This window comes from Phocoena sinus, chromosome 18 (assembly GCF_008692025.1).
Source record: "Phocoena sinus isolate mPhoSin1 chromosome 18, mPhoSin1.pri, whole genome shotgun sequence".
NCBI classification, from domain to species: domain Eukaryota; kingdom Metazoa; phylum Chordata; class Mammalia; order Artiodactyla; family Phocoenidae; genus Phocoena; species Phocoena sinus.
The window spans coordinates 33,612,899-33,629,100 of NC_045780.1; the positions used below are offsets into that span (position 1 = coordinate 33,612,899).

Sequence of the window (16,202 nt, forward strand, 5' to 3'; positions counted from 1 at the left end):
TCCACCCAGTGTAATTATCCTCTTCCTTACTGTCAGTTTCCTCCCCAGTCCCAGGAGCGGCTCTGCCCAATTCCGCAGTCTCTGCTCTAAGTCCACGTTGATGAGGCAGCCCCTGCTATAGGGTTGAAGGTTTTAACAGTCTCCCCAAACGACTTGCCACGTGCGACCAGAGCCACTCGATAGAATGTTTCTCCCCAGCAGCCACAAGACTGGAAAACCGCGGAGGGTGGAGCAAGCTCTCAGTGAGCGTCTCCCGGGCCCAGCGCCCCTTCCGCCTGTTCCTCCGATTGGCTGGCGTGAGTCTCGGCCGCCCAATCGCGTTGGAGTGTCTCCTGCGCGGCTTGCGGCGCCGCCGCGCATGCCCACTCGAGAGCCGCCCCTACGCTTCAGTCCCCGGGAGAGCCACAGAAGGGCACCGGCAAGCGGCGGGTGGGAACTGGGCCTGGCAGTGCCCGTGCCAATATCAGAAGGCCGTACCGGGACCTGGATGGGCCCAGTGGGAGAACGACAGGAAAAACAAGCACCGACAGAACTACCCGATTTCCCCATATTCCTTAAGTGCAGGTTTTCCCTGGGTTGACCCATTCATTTTTATCGTAGTGTGGGAGTTGGACAGTACGATTTAGCTGTGGGGAGTCGAAAAAATCCGATTATATTTCTTTTCTTTGTGTCCGGGCAGATCGAAAAAGGGAGCAAATGGAGCGAATCTTAATAAGAAAGTAAACTTTTCTCCTGTGTAGAGTGGACTGGGAACACCCTTCCTTTGACTTTCCCTGTACGAAATGTGGCCTTATTAGCGTTTAACTGGAAGCGCTTTTCCGCCACCGCCCGAGCGTTTCAGCTCTAGCGCTTTCCTGCCCTCTCGGAGGTGGCCGCCTGTGGGCGCTGGAAACGCTGCCTTACTTTCTGCTGTACAAAGAACCGCCCCACTAGTTTCCACGGTGTGCAACTCAGAAAAGTGACCCCGAACGAAAAGCAACCGGCCTTCGGCGGAGAGGCCGTGCCGTGCTCCTTACTGACAAACTGGCCCCGACCTGCAGGCCCCGGCCTGTCCTAAGCGAATCGCCGCTGTCGGCGCGCCACAACCTCACAGTCTCACGCCAGGCCGGCCCCTGCGGCCGCTTGGAAAACGCGGCGAGCGGAACCCGCACGCGGAAGCGCCGGCGCACTGAGCATGCCCAGTTGCAGAGCCGACCAGAGGAGTTTTTTTCTTTTCTTTCTTTTTTCTTTTTCTTTTCTTTTTTTTTTTTTTTGGTCTCAAGCAGCAGGCCTTCTCCCCACCCCCACCCGAGCCCCCCACCACCCCCGGCCTAAGCAGCTACCATGGCCGAGGTCCCCGGCGCGGTGTTGTCCCAGGCGGGTTGGTAAGTGGCGAGTATAATCGGCCGCGGGCGCGGGCCGGGCTGGAGTAGGGTTGGGGTTGGGGCGGTGGGGTGCGTGTCGGGGTAGGCGGAGGCCGCCGCCCGCCCCCGGCCTCTCCCCGGGCCCTCCGGGCCGGCTCCGCCCCCGGCGCCACGCGGAGCCGAGCGAGTCCCCCAGCTTCCCTCGGCGTGGCGGCGCGGCCTGGGCCCCAGGAGGCGGGCGGCGCTCCGGGGAGAGGCCGGGGGCCGCGGGCAGGGCGGCGGGGCGGGCGGCGACGCAGGCCCGAGCCGAGCCGAGCGGGCGGACGCTCAGCGCCACCGCGCCGCTCCGGGGGTTGTTGCCGCGGCTGGACGAGAGGAGGCGAGGGCTGGAGAACGGGGTGCGGCGGAGAGGGACGAGCACGGCCGGAGCCCGCGGGCCCGCGGGAAGTTGAGGGCACAGCACAGCCCGGGCTGTTGCCGGGCCGCCTCCGTCCTCCTTATTCCAAAGTACAGGACGGAGCAGGGGAAAGCCGCCCTCTGCGGCACACACACAACTTCTGAAGCAGAGAATGACCACATTAACTCGTGTGGATGCTCCGTAGAACTTTTCTTGAAAAGATGACGGTGTTCGGATTTTTAAAGACATGTCAAGATTTTAGGATCTGAAAACAATAAAAAAAATTATGCGAATTAAGCAGTTTCTGCAACTTCGGCCATTAGGGTTGTAAACATCCAGTTTAATTTACTAACGCTTTAACAGGCCTGCATGGGCACAGTCTGGGATGAAGGGTGGGAAGGAGGTTGAAAAAGATTTGCCCCTGCTCTCTGGAAGTTCACTATCTTAGCGAAAAGAGGGGAAGGAGGCATTAAAACAACAAACACAAAAACGGGAAATTGTGGTAAACTGTACAGAGGTGCAGGCAAATGTGGTATGGAATTGGAGAGGAAGGAGAGTTAATTTCCTGGAGAACTGGGCTTTGGGAGATGGTGAGGAGAAGGCTTTATAGATACAGAGCCGCTGGAGATGAGGCACAGAGGTAGGAAAGTGCTTATTGGTTTGCAGAATTGATATTAGATCCCTATGGTTCCTCGAAGTAGAAGGGTGTCCAGTGAAGATTAAGACCTTAAAAGTTTGTGGCCAGGTTATGGAGCCTACAAGTGCCTAAAGGATGGATTTGATTTTGTGAATGAAATTTTTGATTAGAGGGCTGTAACACCTGTGTTATGAAGACGCTGTGCCTGGCTCTACTGGCACCTCATTTTACACGTGAAGAGATTGAGGCACAAAATTGTTAAGTAACTTTCCAAAAAAAATGACATAACTGGAAAGTGGTGGAGTTGAATGGTGAGCACAGAGGGGCTGGTTCCAGCTCTGGTGCTTTTAACTGTTACTGTTCTGACAGTATTTGCTTTTAACTGTTACTGTTCTGACAGTTTTTGCTTAGAACACCATTGACATAACAAACTGTAGCGTTAAAAACTCACCTTTTTCAGTTTTATTATTGTTCTTCTAACTGGAATTTCTACATTCGGTTTGTTTACCTCACAACGCTATCCTGAAAAATCTCGGATCACTCTTTTTGAGTTTTTCCCCATTCTTCGTTTGATTAACGCTTAGTTCTTCAAACTAGTTGTATGAATTCGTTTACAGTCTTTTACTGCTTTCCAACATGATCTCACCTCTGTTAGAAAGGCCAGTCTCAATATTTTGATTCCAAACACATACTAAATTGTTTTTTGGACTCTAAGATCCTTAAGGGTGGGTAAACTGCATCTTATGTTTCTGTATATCTGTAATGCCAGGGAGCTCACTACCTTGTAGGTTCTTTTTTTTTGAATTTTATTTTTTTATATAGCAGGTTCTTATTAGTTATCCATTTTATACATATTAGTGTATATATGTCAATCCCAATCTCCCAATTCATCCCACCACCGCACCCCCACCCCTGCCACTTTACCCCCTTGGTGTCCATACGTTTGTTCTCTACATTTGTGTCTCTATTTCTGTCCTGCAAACTGGTCCATGTGTGCCATTTTTCTAGGTTCCACATATATGCGTTAATATACGATATTTGTTTTTCTCTTTCTGACATTTCACTCTGTATGACAGTCTCTAGATCCATCCACGTCTCCACAAAGTTTCGTTCCTTTTAATGGCTGAGTAATATTCCATTGTATATATGTACCACATCTTTATCCATTCATCTGATGATGGGCATTTAGATTGCTTCCATGACCTGGCTATTGTAAATAGTGCTGCAATGAACATTGGGGTGCATGTGTCTTTTTGAATTATGGTTTTCTCTGGGTATATGCCAAGGAGTGGGATTGCTGGGTCATATGGTAATTCTATTTTTAGTGTTTTCAGGAACCTCCATACTGTTCTCCATAGTGGCTGTATCAATTTACATTCCTACCAGCAGTGCAAGAGGGTTCCCTTTTCTCCACACCCTCTCCAGCATTTGTTGTTTGTAGATTTTCTGATGATGCCCATTCTAACTGGTGTGAGGTGATACCTCATTGTAGTTTTGATTTGCATTTCTCTAATAATTAGTGATGTTGAGCAGTTTTTCATGTGCCTCTTGGCCATCTGTATGTTTTCTTTGGAGAAATGTCTATTTTTCTTCCCATTTTTTGATTGGGTTGTTTGTTTTTTTAATATTGAGCTGCAGGTGCTGTTTATATGTTTTGGAGATTAATCCTTTGTCCATTGATTCCTTTGCAAATATTTTCTGCCATTCTGAGGGTTGTCTTTTCATCTTGTTTGTAGTTTCCTTTGCTTTGCAAAAGGTTTTAAGTTTCATTAGGTCCCATTTGTTTATTTTTGGTTTTATTTCCATTACTCTAGGAGGTGGATCAAAAAAGATCTTGCTGTGATTTATGTCGAAGACTGTATAGTGTCCATTTAGTTTTGTAATCCATTTTGAGTTTATTTTTGTGTATGGTGTTAGGGAGTGTTCTGATTTCATTCTTTTACATGTAGCTGCCGAGTTTTCCCAGCAACACTTATTGAAGAGACTGCCTTTTCTCCACTGTATATCCTTGTCTCCTTTGTCATAGATTAGTTGACCATAGGTGCATGAGTTTATCTCTGGGCTTTCTGTCCTGTTCCATTGATTTATATTTCAGTTTTTCTGCCAGTAACATAGGGTCTTGATTACTGTAGGTTTTGTAGTACAGTCTGAAGTAAGGGAGTCTGATTTCTCCAGCTCTGTTTTTTTCCCATAAGACTGTTTTGGCTATTCAGGGTCATTTGTGTCTCCATACAAATTTTAAGATTTTTTTGTTCTAGTTCCGTAAAAAATGCCATTGGAAATTTGATAGGGATTGCAATGAATCTGTAGATTGCTTTGGGTAGTATAGTCATTTTCACAATATTGATTCTTCCAATCCAGGAACATGGTATATCTCTCCATCTGTTGGTATCATCATTAATCTCTTTCATCAGTGTCTTATAGCTTTTTGCGTACAGGTCTCTTGTCTCCCTAGGTAGGTTTATTCTTAGGTATTTTATTCTTTTTGTTGCAATGGTAAATGGGAGTGTTTCCTTAATTTCTCTTTCAGATTTTTCATCATTAGTGTATAGGAATGCAAGAGATTTCTGTGAATTAATTTTGTATCCTGCAACTTTACCAAATTCATTGTTTAGCTCTAGTAGTTTTCTGGTGGCATCTTTAGGATTCTGTATGTATAGTATCATGTCATCTGCAAACAGTGACAGTTTTACTTCTTCTCTTCCAATTTGTATTCCTTTTATTTCTTTTTCTTCTCTGATTGCCATGGCTAGGACTTCCAAAACTATGTTGAATAAGAGTGGCAAGAGTAGACATCCTTGTCTTGTTCCTGATGTTAGGCAAAATGGTTTCAGTTTTTCACCATTGAGAATGTTGTTTGCGGTGGGTTTGTCACACATGGCCTTTATGATGTTGAGGTAGGTTCCCTCTATACCCACGTTCTGGAGAGTTTTTTTGTCATAAATGGGTGTCGAATTTTGTCAAAAGCTTTTTCTGCATCTATTGAGATGATCATATGGTTTTTATTCTTCAGTTTGTTAATATGGTGTATCACATTGATTGATTTGCGTATATTGAAGAATCCTTGCATCCCTGTGTTAAATCCCACTTGATCATGTTGTATGATCCTTTTAATGTGTTGTTGGATTCTGTTTGCTAGTATCTTGTGGAAGATTTTTGCATCTATATTCATCAGTGATATTGGTTTGTAATTTTCTTTTTTTGTAGTATCTTTGGTTTTGGTATCAGGGTGAGGGTGGCCTCATAGATTGAGTTTGGGAGTGTTCCTTCCTCTGCAGTTTTTTGGAAGAGTTTGAGAAGGATGGGTTTAGCTTTTCTCTAAATGTTTGATAGAACTCACCTGTGAAGCCATCTGTTCCTGGGTTTTTGTTTCTTGGGAGATCTTTAATCACAGTTTCAATTTCATTACTTGTGATTGGTCTGTTCATATTTTCTATTTCTTCCTGGTTCAGTCTTGGAAGGTTATACCTTTCTAAGGATTTGTCCATTTCTTCCAGGTTGTCCATTTTATTGGCAAAGAGTTGCTTGTAGTAGTCTCTTAGGATGCTTTGTATTTCTGCAGTGTCCATTGTAACTTCTCCTTTTTCATTTCTAATGTTATTGATTTGAGTCCCCTCCCTCTTTTTCTTGATGAGTCTGGCTAATGGTTTATCAATTTTGTTTATCTTCTCAAAGAACCAGCTTTTAGTTTTATTGATCTTTGCTATTGTCTTCTTTGTTTCTATTTCATTTATTTCTGTTCTGATCTTTATGATATCTTTCCTTCTACTAATTTTGGGTTTTGTTTGTTCTTCTTTCTCTAGTTCCTTTAGGTGTAAGGTTAGATTGCTTATTTTAAATTTTTCTTGTTTCTTGAGGTAAGCTTGTATAGCTATAAACTTCCCTCTTAGATCTGCTTTTGCTGCATCCCATAGGTTTTGGATCGTTGTGTTTTTGTTGTCATTTGTCTCTAGGTATTTTTTGATTTCCTCTTTGATTTCTTCAGTGATCTCTTGGTTATTTAGTAACGTATTGTTTAGTCTCCATGTGTTTTTGTTTTTTACGTTTTTTTTCCCCTGTAATTGATTTCTAATATCATAGCATTGTGCTCAGAAAAGAAGATGCTTGATATGATTTCAATTCTCTTAAATTTACTGAGGCTTGATTTGTGACCCAAGATGTGGTCCATTCTGGAGAATGTTCCGTGTGCACTTGAGAAGAAAGTGTAATCTGCTGTTTTTGGATGGAATGTCCTATAAATATCAATTAAATCTATCTGATCTATTGTGTCATTTAAAGTTTGTGTTTCCTTATTAGTTTTCTGTTTGGATGATCTGTCCATTGGTGTAAGTGAGGTGTTACAGTCCCCCACTATTATTGTGTTATTGTCGATTTCTTTTATAGCTGTTAGCAGTTACCTTATGTATTGAGGTGCTTCTATGTTGGGTGCATATATATTTATAATTGTTATATCTTCTTTCTGGATTGATCTGTTGATAATTATGTAGTGTTCTTCCTTGTCTCTTGCAACATTTTTTATTTTTAAGTCTATTTTATCTGATATGAGTATTGCTACTCCAGCTTTCTTTTGATTTCCATTTGCATGGTATATCTTTTTCCATCCCCTCACTTTCAGTCTGTATGTGTCCGTAGGTCTGAAGTGGGTCTCTTATGGACAGCATATATATGGTTCTTGTTTTTGTACCCATTCAGCGAACCTGTGTCTTTTGGTTGGAGCATTTAATCCGTTTATGTTTAAGGTGATTATTGATATGTGTGTTCCTATTACTTTTTTTTAATTTTTATGGGTTTGTGTTTTGTAGATCCTTTTCTTCTCTGGGTTTCCCACTTAGAGAAGTTCCTTTAGCATTTGTTGTAGAGCTGGTTTGGTGGTGCTGAATTCTCTAAGCTTTTGCTTGTCTGTAATGCTTTTGGTTTCTCCATCAGATCTGAATGAGATCCTTGCCACGTAGAGTAATCTTGGTTTTAGGTTCTTCCCTTTCATCACCTTAAGTATATCATGCCACTCCCTTGTTCTCAATTATTCTTTGTCTTTGATTTTTGTCAATTTGATTACTATGTGTCTTGGCATGTTTCTCCTTGGGTTTATCCTGCCTGGGACTCTGCACTTCCTGGACTTGAGTGGCTGTTTCCTTTCCCATGTTAGGGAAGTTTTGGACTATAATCTCTTTCAGTATTTTCTTGGGTCATTTCTCTCTCTCTTGTCTTTCTGGGACCCCTATAATGTGAATGTTGTTGAGTTTAATGTTGTCCCGGAGGTCTCTTAGGGTGTCTTCATTTCTTTTCATTCTTTTTTTCTTTATTCTGTTCTGTGGCAGTGAATTCCAGCATTCTGTCTTCCAGGTCACTTACCCGTTTTTCTGCCTCAGTTATTCTACTATTGATTCCGTCTAGTGTATTTTTCATTTCAGTTGTATTGTTCATCTTTGTTTGTTCTTTAACTTTTCTAGGTCTTTGTTAAACATTTCTTGCATCTTCTTGACCTTTGCCTCCATTCTTTTTCCGTGGTCCTGGATCATCTTCACTTATCATTACTCTGAATTATTTTTCTGGAAGGTTGCTTATCTCCACCTTATTTAGTTGTTTTTCTGGGGTTGTATCTTGTTCTTTCATCTGGTACATAGCCCTCTGCCTTTTCATCTTGTCTGTCTTTCTGTGAATGTGGTTTTTGTTCCACAGGCTGCAGGATTGTAATTCTTCTTGCTTCCGCTGTCTGCCCTCTGGTGGATAAGGCTAACAAAGAGGCTTGTGCAGGCTTCCTGATGGCAGGGACTGGTGGTGGGTAGAGCTCAGTAAAAGTTTAATCTGCTTGTCTGCTGATGGGTGGGGCTGGGTTCCCTCCCTGTTGGTGGTTTTGCCTGAGGCAACCCAACACTGGAGCCTGCCCCGCTCTTTGATGGGGCTAACAGCGGACTCTGGGAGAGCTCATGCCAAGGAGTACTTCCCAGAACTTCTGCTGCCAGTGTCCTTGTCCTCACAGTGAGCCACAGCCACCCCCTGCCTCTGCAGGAGACCCCCCAACTCTAGCAGGTAGGTCTGGTTCAGTCTCCTATGGGGTCACTGCTGCTTCCCCTGGGTCCCGATGCACACACTACTTTGTGTGTGCCCTGCAAGAGTGGAGTCTCTTTTTCCCCCCATCTTGTTGAAGTCCTGAAATCAAATCCCACTAGCCTTCAAAGTCTGATTCTCCAGGAATTTATCCTCCTGTTGCCGGACCCCCAGGTTGGGAAGACTGATGTGGGGCTCAGAACCTTCACTCCAGTGGGTGGACTTCTGTGGTATAAGTGTTCTCCAGTTTGTGAGTCACCCACCCAGCAGTTATGGGGTTTGACTTTATTGTGATTGTGACCCTCCTACCGTCTCATTGTGCCTTCTCCTTTGTCTTTGTATGTGGAGTATCTTTCTTCCTGAGTTGCAGTGTCTTCCTGTCAATGATGGTTCAGCAGTTAGTTGTGATTCCAGTGCTCTAGCAAGAGGTTCTGAGTGCGCGTTCTTCTACTCCACCATCTTGAACCTATCTCCTACCTTGTATATTCTTGATAAAGTCTGATAGAAATGGACCTTGGATGCCCATGCTCCTGCCAGTCAGAATTCTCTAACCAGGGTCTCTACCCAAGCTTAGTGTTCTTCCTGTCTTTGTTATTTTGTTATAAACCGTCAGCAATGTTATATTGTGGCATTTTGTGTTGCAGTTTATCTGTTTACATGTTTCTTACTCTAGAGTGCTCCTTTTGTGTGGCAGGGACTCATAAAGGCAGGAAGAACCTGTGGGGCTAACAAGACTATATATCTACAAGTTTAGGAGTAATTCCTGATGGGTCTTGAACCCACTAGACTTGTGAAGAAAACAAGAGAATGTCCCAGTCTTATCCGTGACTTGTATTAGATCTTATATTTAAGTAGATATTTGTTATGTTAACATACAGAATCTCAAAGGTGTGTGCAGAGAAGAGTACTGGAAGGAGAATTTTTGACCATAGAGCAGCTTTGACCAACTCATTCCAGTTCTGACATCCTGAGTTTCCTTTGACTCTTGGGATTCTCTGTTATTGTCATTGACAAAATCATTTTTTTAGTACTTAGTACTCACTTAATTATTTGCAGGACCTCAAAAGTAATAGATGCTAAAGCACTTACACTATTATTATCTGTTTTGTCAGCTTCACCTAAAATAGCAGGTTAGGGAAATATTTAGTGCTGAAAAGCTTATGTTTCTGAAAATGTGATCTTCATGGGGTGCAGATGATCTGTATAGACTGATCTATATTCTAGTTTATGTTATTTTTTGAGCTCATTTTTTTCTTTTAAGTCTTTAATCTTCATTATAACCCCCATAAAAATCTATATTTTAAAATGTAACTCCTAATAGGAGCCACCTTGGCTGACTTTACAATAATGTTCTTCCTTAGTAGCCAGTAGCACGGAAGGTGTTAGGTTTGCTGATCTGAACTGAAAAGTTCTAGAAACTTTTCCAGTATAGTGATTATGTTTAAATATTGCAGGAAATTGTACATTGGTCCTTTGTAATGCTTACTTATATGCATGGAATGACTACTGAGAGAAGATATTTGACTCTAGATTTGTCTGCATAACAGATTTACTTCACTCTTTGCCTTTTTTTTTTCTCTTGAGATTTCCTTAAGGGTGAATTTTGTACTTCTATTAACCTTTGGATTTTTTTTTTAAAGCCTTTCAGAACTTTTTTTTTTAAATAGAAACATGTTAAGGAAACATAATCAGCTGTGTTTAATTTTGAAAAAGTTTTTTTTTTAATAGAATTAGTGATTGTATAGCTTAACTCCCTCAGTGTGCAAATAAGGAAGCTGAAACACTGGTATCAACAGTTTGCTCAGAAATATAAGCGGCAGAACCATGAATACAGCCCAAATGTCTGGAATAAAGATTCAGTACTGATTTCCACTGAGTCCTGGTGACCATGTTTAAGTTAAATTGTTGGTCAAATATAACACATTTGAAAATTGAAAAGTGGATTAAAGCATTTTTTGTGATGTGTAAATTTCCTTTCCTCTTTGGGAAAGATAGGTGCTTATACTGAGGAGTGATGCTGTTGGAATCAAAGAAACCTTTACCTTTTGGTGGTTTACCTAATTGCTGATTAGGCTTGTCTAAAAATCTGTTTAATTCTGTATTTTTTGAAGTCTAAGAATATCTGAAAAAGTAAGGTACTCTGTTGCATGTATTTGCCTTACCCAGAAGTTTTGAGTTGCAGACACCATAAGGAAGCATTAGAAGTAGTGTGTTTCCATTTTATTCTGAAAGAACATATTTTCTAAGAAACCCTGGGTTTCTAACATCTGAAGTTTAACTTTGTTGCGCTTTGAGGTGGTTTTTTTTTTTTTTTTTTTTGGTGGGTAGGGCGAAGTTGGAGGGGGAAGAGAGTGTGAACACAAAGGTCTTCTTATCTTGTCCCCCTTGAATTTCACCTTCCCTTTTGGAGTTCTCTCTCCTTGATTACTGGTACTACCCCCATACTGATATCCTCTGGCCCAAGTGTATACCAAACTTCACTCCCTTGGTTTCACCTTTGAACAACTAAGAAAGGCTACAAGTATAAATATCTGTATCAAAACACTACTAGAGGAGAATATTTATTTATGGGATAAATGGAGAAAAAAAGATGCACAATGGCAGCATAGATTATAAAGTGATGGTTCTCTTGTCTTGAGGAGCATGCCCTGCTATTCCACATATTGCCTTGAGATAGCTGCTCTAGAGAGGTGGGACAACTTCAGGATATTTTGCTGGGATTTCTGATTCTTAGCTTTTGACCTACCCACAGATGGAGAGCTGTTTTTTACATCCCATCACCTAGAAACTTCCTCCAAAACACATCAAGACCAAGAAAGTCAGATTTCTGTTCTGTAGCCACCCCTGCACTTATCTTGTTTGTTTTTTTTTCTGAGAAACACACCAATTCCCCAGGAGATTGCTGGTAAATGAGCTCAATCTTCAAGTGAGAAACGCTCTTTGTAGCGTCATAAATATAACTATACCTTCATATAATATATTGTTGGTACTAGTCATGCATAAGAGTTTATGTAAAGGGTATCAGAAGTTTTGTTCCCTCATATTATTCCAGCATAACTCTTAGGCATAAGTGTATTTGTAAAGAATTTTGGTAGTTCTTTCTAAGGTTATGTGCTAAGTGCAGGATTCTTTTATTTTCTAGAATTATAAAATACTTCATCATTACCACTTTGATATACATGTATTCTTGGTACTCTCTTTTGGAAAGGATCAGAAACATTAAGACACTTTTTAGGTGAAACAGAATAATAGACTGTGCTGAAGAACACTAGAAGAAACCAGCTGCTTTATATTTGGTTTTGGGGAGAGCTTATTGGAGACATCTTTCCATTTTGAAATATTTCCTGTTTTTTTAATGAGCATTTGTTATTGTATCTTTGGTTTATGTTGTTTGTGAAGTTATAATGTTCAAATGTAATAAGTGTTATTGACCGTCTGTCTCAAAATATGTTACATATTACCTGGTTGCTTCTGTTGATATTGTAAAGTGTCATTAATACACAAAAAAGACTGTATTCTGTTAAGTTGTGCAAGTTTTCAGGTTCGAAGGTGCTATTTGCAGTATTTTTTTTGGTGAATAACCTATAAATCTAGTTTTAACTGCCTGTCTTTGACTGCCTCAAGCATAAAGGGGGTATAAAAAGAAACTTGCTACCTCAGCAAGTTGAAAATAATTTTCTCCTCATACAGCAACATTTGCTAGATCGAGTAAAAATTGCATAGTAACATTTCAAGAGCCATAAAAATATAACATATATATATTTTGGCTTATGCTTTCTTCTTTTGACAAAACAACAATATTGGCATTTTGTCTTATCATGTTAAGTCCCATGTATCTAGAAATTCTGACTTTTTGAAAGGTATAGAATCTGGAACTAGCTGAAGAACACTTTATCTCTGTATAATTTTTAGAAGAAGCAGACTGCACTTTCAGCAATGCAAAATTTTTCTTGTAAAAGTTGAGAAAACATTGTGAAGTCATAGAATGACAAAGAAAAGCAGAGAGATAGCAGGAAATGTGTGGTGATAATGTAATAAAGTGAGTCAAAGATACTCATAGCAGAAGCACATTGCGATGTAGAGAAAGAGGAAAGAACAACATTGTGCTCTGGGGCTGGACAGAGCCTACATGTACCTTAGTACTGTAATCTCTGCATGTTTCACACCCTTGCTCGATGGGTGTGAGTCTGCGCAATGTGAGCGCTTCTCACTCATTTCACAGTTTTACAGCCTTTAACGTGGAGACAAATAGCTACCTTCATCTCAGTATAGTGCTACTGAAGGTATGATATCTTTACAACAATAAGTAAGTCTTTGCAGTAATGCAGGGAAATATGTAATTCTATAGTAATGTGTATACTGAAATACAAGTAGTAAATATTTGTACCTCTTATACACAAGGCACTGTGTTTGTTGTTAGGATGATGTACAAGACAGGCAGAATTTAAACATTTTATACACTGGTATTTTGCTTCCAGGGTGTTGTTGAGAGCAGTTAACCCCCACTTGGGAAGTATGAAAGACTTTCTAAACTAGTGATGTATAAGTAGGGTATGTTATATATGCCAACTCAATGTGGTGTCTAGTCTTTGTCTATGAAAAAAAACAAGGCAGATTCATTGATGTACTCATTCATCAAATAATTATTGAACATCTTTTTTTGGCAGGCACTTTCTATTTTTTTTTTTTCAGGGTTCTACTGCATTTTCACTCACTTTCCTGAAATTAGAGAAAGAACTAGATCAGGTCGAGGAGAAACGTTTTCCTTTTATTACAAAGTAGTATTTATTTATTTATTTTTTGAGTTGAATAATATATATTATTTTATACTGCAGGTTCTTATTAGTCATCAGTTTTATACACATCACTGTATAAATGTCAATCCCAAATTGCCCAATTCATCACACAACCACCTCCACCCCACCACGGCTTTCCCCGCTTAGTGTCCATACATTTGTTCTCTACATCTGTGTCTCAATTTCTGCCCTGCAAACCAGTTAATCTATACCATTTTTCTAGGTTCCACATATATGCGTTAATATACGATATTTGTTTTTCTTCTTCTGACTTATTTCATTCTGTATGACAGTCTCTAGATCCATCCACGTCTCAACATATGAACCAATTTCGTTCCTTCTTATGGCTGGGTAATATTCCATTGTATACATGTACCACAACTTCTTTTTTTTTTTTTTTTTTTTTGCGGTACGCGGGCCTCTCACCGTGTGGCCTCTCCCGTTGCAGAGCACAGGCTCCGGATGCGCAGGCTCAGCGGCCATGGCTCACGGGCCCAGCCGCTCCGCGGCACGTGGGATCTTCCCGGACCGGGGCACGAACCCGTGTCCCCTGCATCGGCAGGCGGACTCTCAACCACTGCACCACCAGGGAAGCCCTACCACAACTTCTTTATCCATTTGTGTGTTGATGGGCATTTAGTTTGCTTCCATGACCTGGCTATTGTAAATAGTGCTGCAATGAACATTGGGGTGCATGTGTCTTTTTGAATTATGGTTTTTTCTGGGTATATGCCCAATAATGCGATTTCTGGATCATATGGTAATTCTATTTTTAGTTTTTTTTTTTTTTTTGTGGTACGTGGGCCTCTCACTGTTGTGGCCTCTCCTGTTGCAGAGCACAGGCTCTGGACGCACAGGCATAGCGGCCACGGCTCACAGGCCCAGCCGCTCCATGGCATGTGGGATCTTCCCAGACCGGGGCACGAACCCGTGTCCCCTGCATCGGCAGGCGGACTCTCAACCACTGTGCCACCAGGGAAGCCCTATTTTTAGGTTTTTTAGGAACCTCCATACTGTTCTCCTTAGTGGCTGTATCATTCCCACGAGCAGTGCAAGAGGGTTCCCTTTTTTTCACACCCTCTCCAGCATTTGTTGTTTGTAGATTTTCTGATGATGCCCATTCTAACTGGTGTGAGGTGATACCTCATTGTAGTTTTGATTTGCATTTCTCTAATAATTAGTGATGTTGAGCAGTTCTTCATGTGCTTCTGGGCCATCTATATGTCTTCTTTGGAGAAATGTCTATTTAGGTCTTCTGCCCATTTTTGGATTGAGTTTGTTTCTTTGATATTGAGCTGCATGAGCTGTTTATGTATTTTGAAGATTAATCCTTCGTTGATTCGTTGGCAAATATTTTCTTCCATTCTGAGGGTTGTCTTTTCATCTTGTTTATGGTGTCCTTTGCTGTGCAAAAGCTTTGAAGTTTCATTAGGTCCCATTTGTTTCTTTTTGTTTTCATTTCCATTACTCTAGGAGATGGATGAAAAAAGATCTTGCTGTGATTTATGTCAAAGAGTGTTCTTCCTATGTTTTCCTCTAAGAGTTTTATAGTGTCCGGTCTTACATTTAGGTCTGTAATCCATTTTGAGTTTATTTTTGTGTATGGTGTTAGGGAGTGTTCTGATTTCATTCTTTTACATGTAGCTGTCCAGTTTTCCCAGCACCACTTATTAAAGAGACTGTCTTTTCTCCATTGTATATCCTTGCCTCCTTTGTCATAGATTAGATGACCATAGGTGTGTGGGTTTATCTCTGGGCTTTCTATCTTGTTCCATTCATCTATGTTTCTATTTTTGTGCCAGTACCATATTGTCTTGATTACTGTAGGTTTATAGTATAGTCTGAAGTCAGGGAGTCTGATTGCTCCAGCTCCATTTTTTCCCCTCAAGACTGCTTTGGCTATTTGGGGTCTTTTGTGTCTCCATCTAAATTTTAATATTTTTTGTTCTAATTCCATAAAAAATGCCATTGGTAATTTGATAGGGATTACATTGAATCTATAGATTGCTTTGGGTAGTATAGTCATTTTCACAATATTGATTCTTCCAATCCAGGAACATGGTATATCTCTCCATCTGTTGATATCATCTTTAATCTCTTTCATCAGTGTGTTATAGTTTTCTGCATACAGGTCTTTTGTCTCCCTAGGTAGGTTTATTCCTAGGTATTTTCTTCTTTTTGTTGCAATGGTAAATGGGAGTGTTTCCTTAATTTCTCTTTCAGATTTTTCATCATTAGTGTATAGGAATGCAAGAGATTTCTGTGCATTAATTTTGTATCCTGCAACTTTACCAAATTCATTGATTAGCTCTAGTAGTTTTCTGGTGGCATCTTTAGGATTCTCTGTGTATACTGTCAGGTCATCTGCAAACAGTAACAATTTTACTTCTTTTCCAATTTGTATCCCTTTTATTTCTTTTTCTTCTCTGACTGCTGTGGCAAGGACTTCCAAAACTATGTTGAATAATAGTGGCAAGAGTGGACATCCTTGTCTTATTCCTGATCTTGGACGAAATGGTTTCAGTTTTTCACCATTGAGAATGATGTTTGCTGTGGGTTTTGTCATATATGGCCTTTATTATGTTGAGATAGGTTATCTCTATGCCCACTTTCTGGAGAGTTTTTTTGTCATAAATGGGTGTTGAATTTTATCAAAAGCTTTTTCTGCATCTATTGAGATGATCATATGGTTTTTATTCTTCAGTTTGTCACTATGGTGTATCCCATTGATTGATTTGCGTATTTTGAAGAATCCTTGCATCCCTGGGTTAAATCCCACTTAATCATAATGTATGATCCTTTTAATGTGGTGTTGGATTGTTTGCTAGTATTTTGTGGTTGATTTCTGCATCTATATTCATTAGTGATATTGGTCCTTAATTTTCTTTTTTTGTAGTATCTTTGGCTGCTTTTGGTATCAGGGTGATGGTGGCCTCATAGAATGAGTTTGGGAGTGTTACTTCCTCCACAATTTTTTGGAA

At 40.7% G+C, this 16,202-nt stretch overlaps 1 protein-coding gene across 1 annotated transcript in view; it reads left to right on the plus strand.

The window, feature by feature from the left end:
• Nucleotides 1–404: 404 nt before the first annotated feature.
• TDRD3 (tudor domain containing 3) overlaps nucleotides 405–16,202 on the plus strand; it is a 201,414-nt gene continuing 185,616 nt past the window's right edge. Inside the window, exon 1 of the mRNA XM_032611497.1 lies at nucleotides 405–1,364. Within this exon, the coding sequence (XP_032467388.1) occupies nucleotides 1,324–1,364 (41 nt within the window). The 5' untranslated portion in view covers nucleotides 405–1,323. The remainder of the gene's footprint in view (nucleotides 1,365–16,202) is intronic.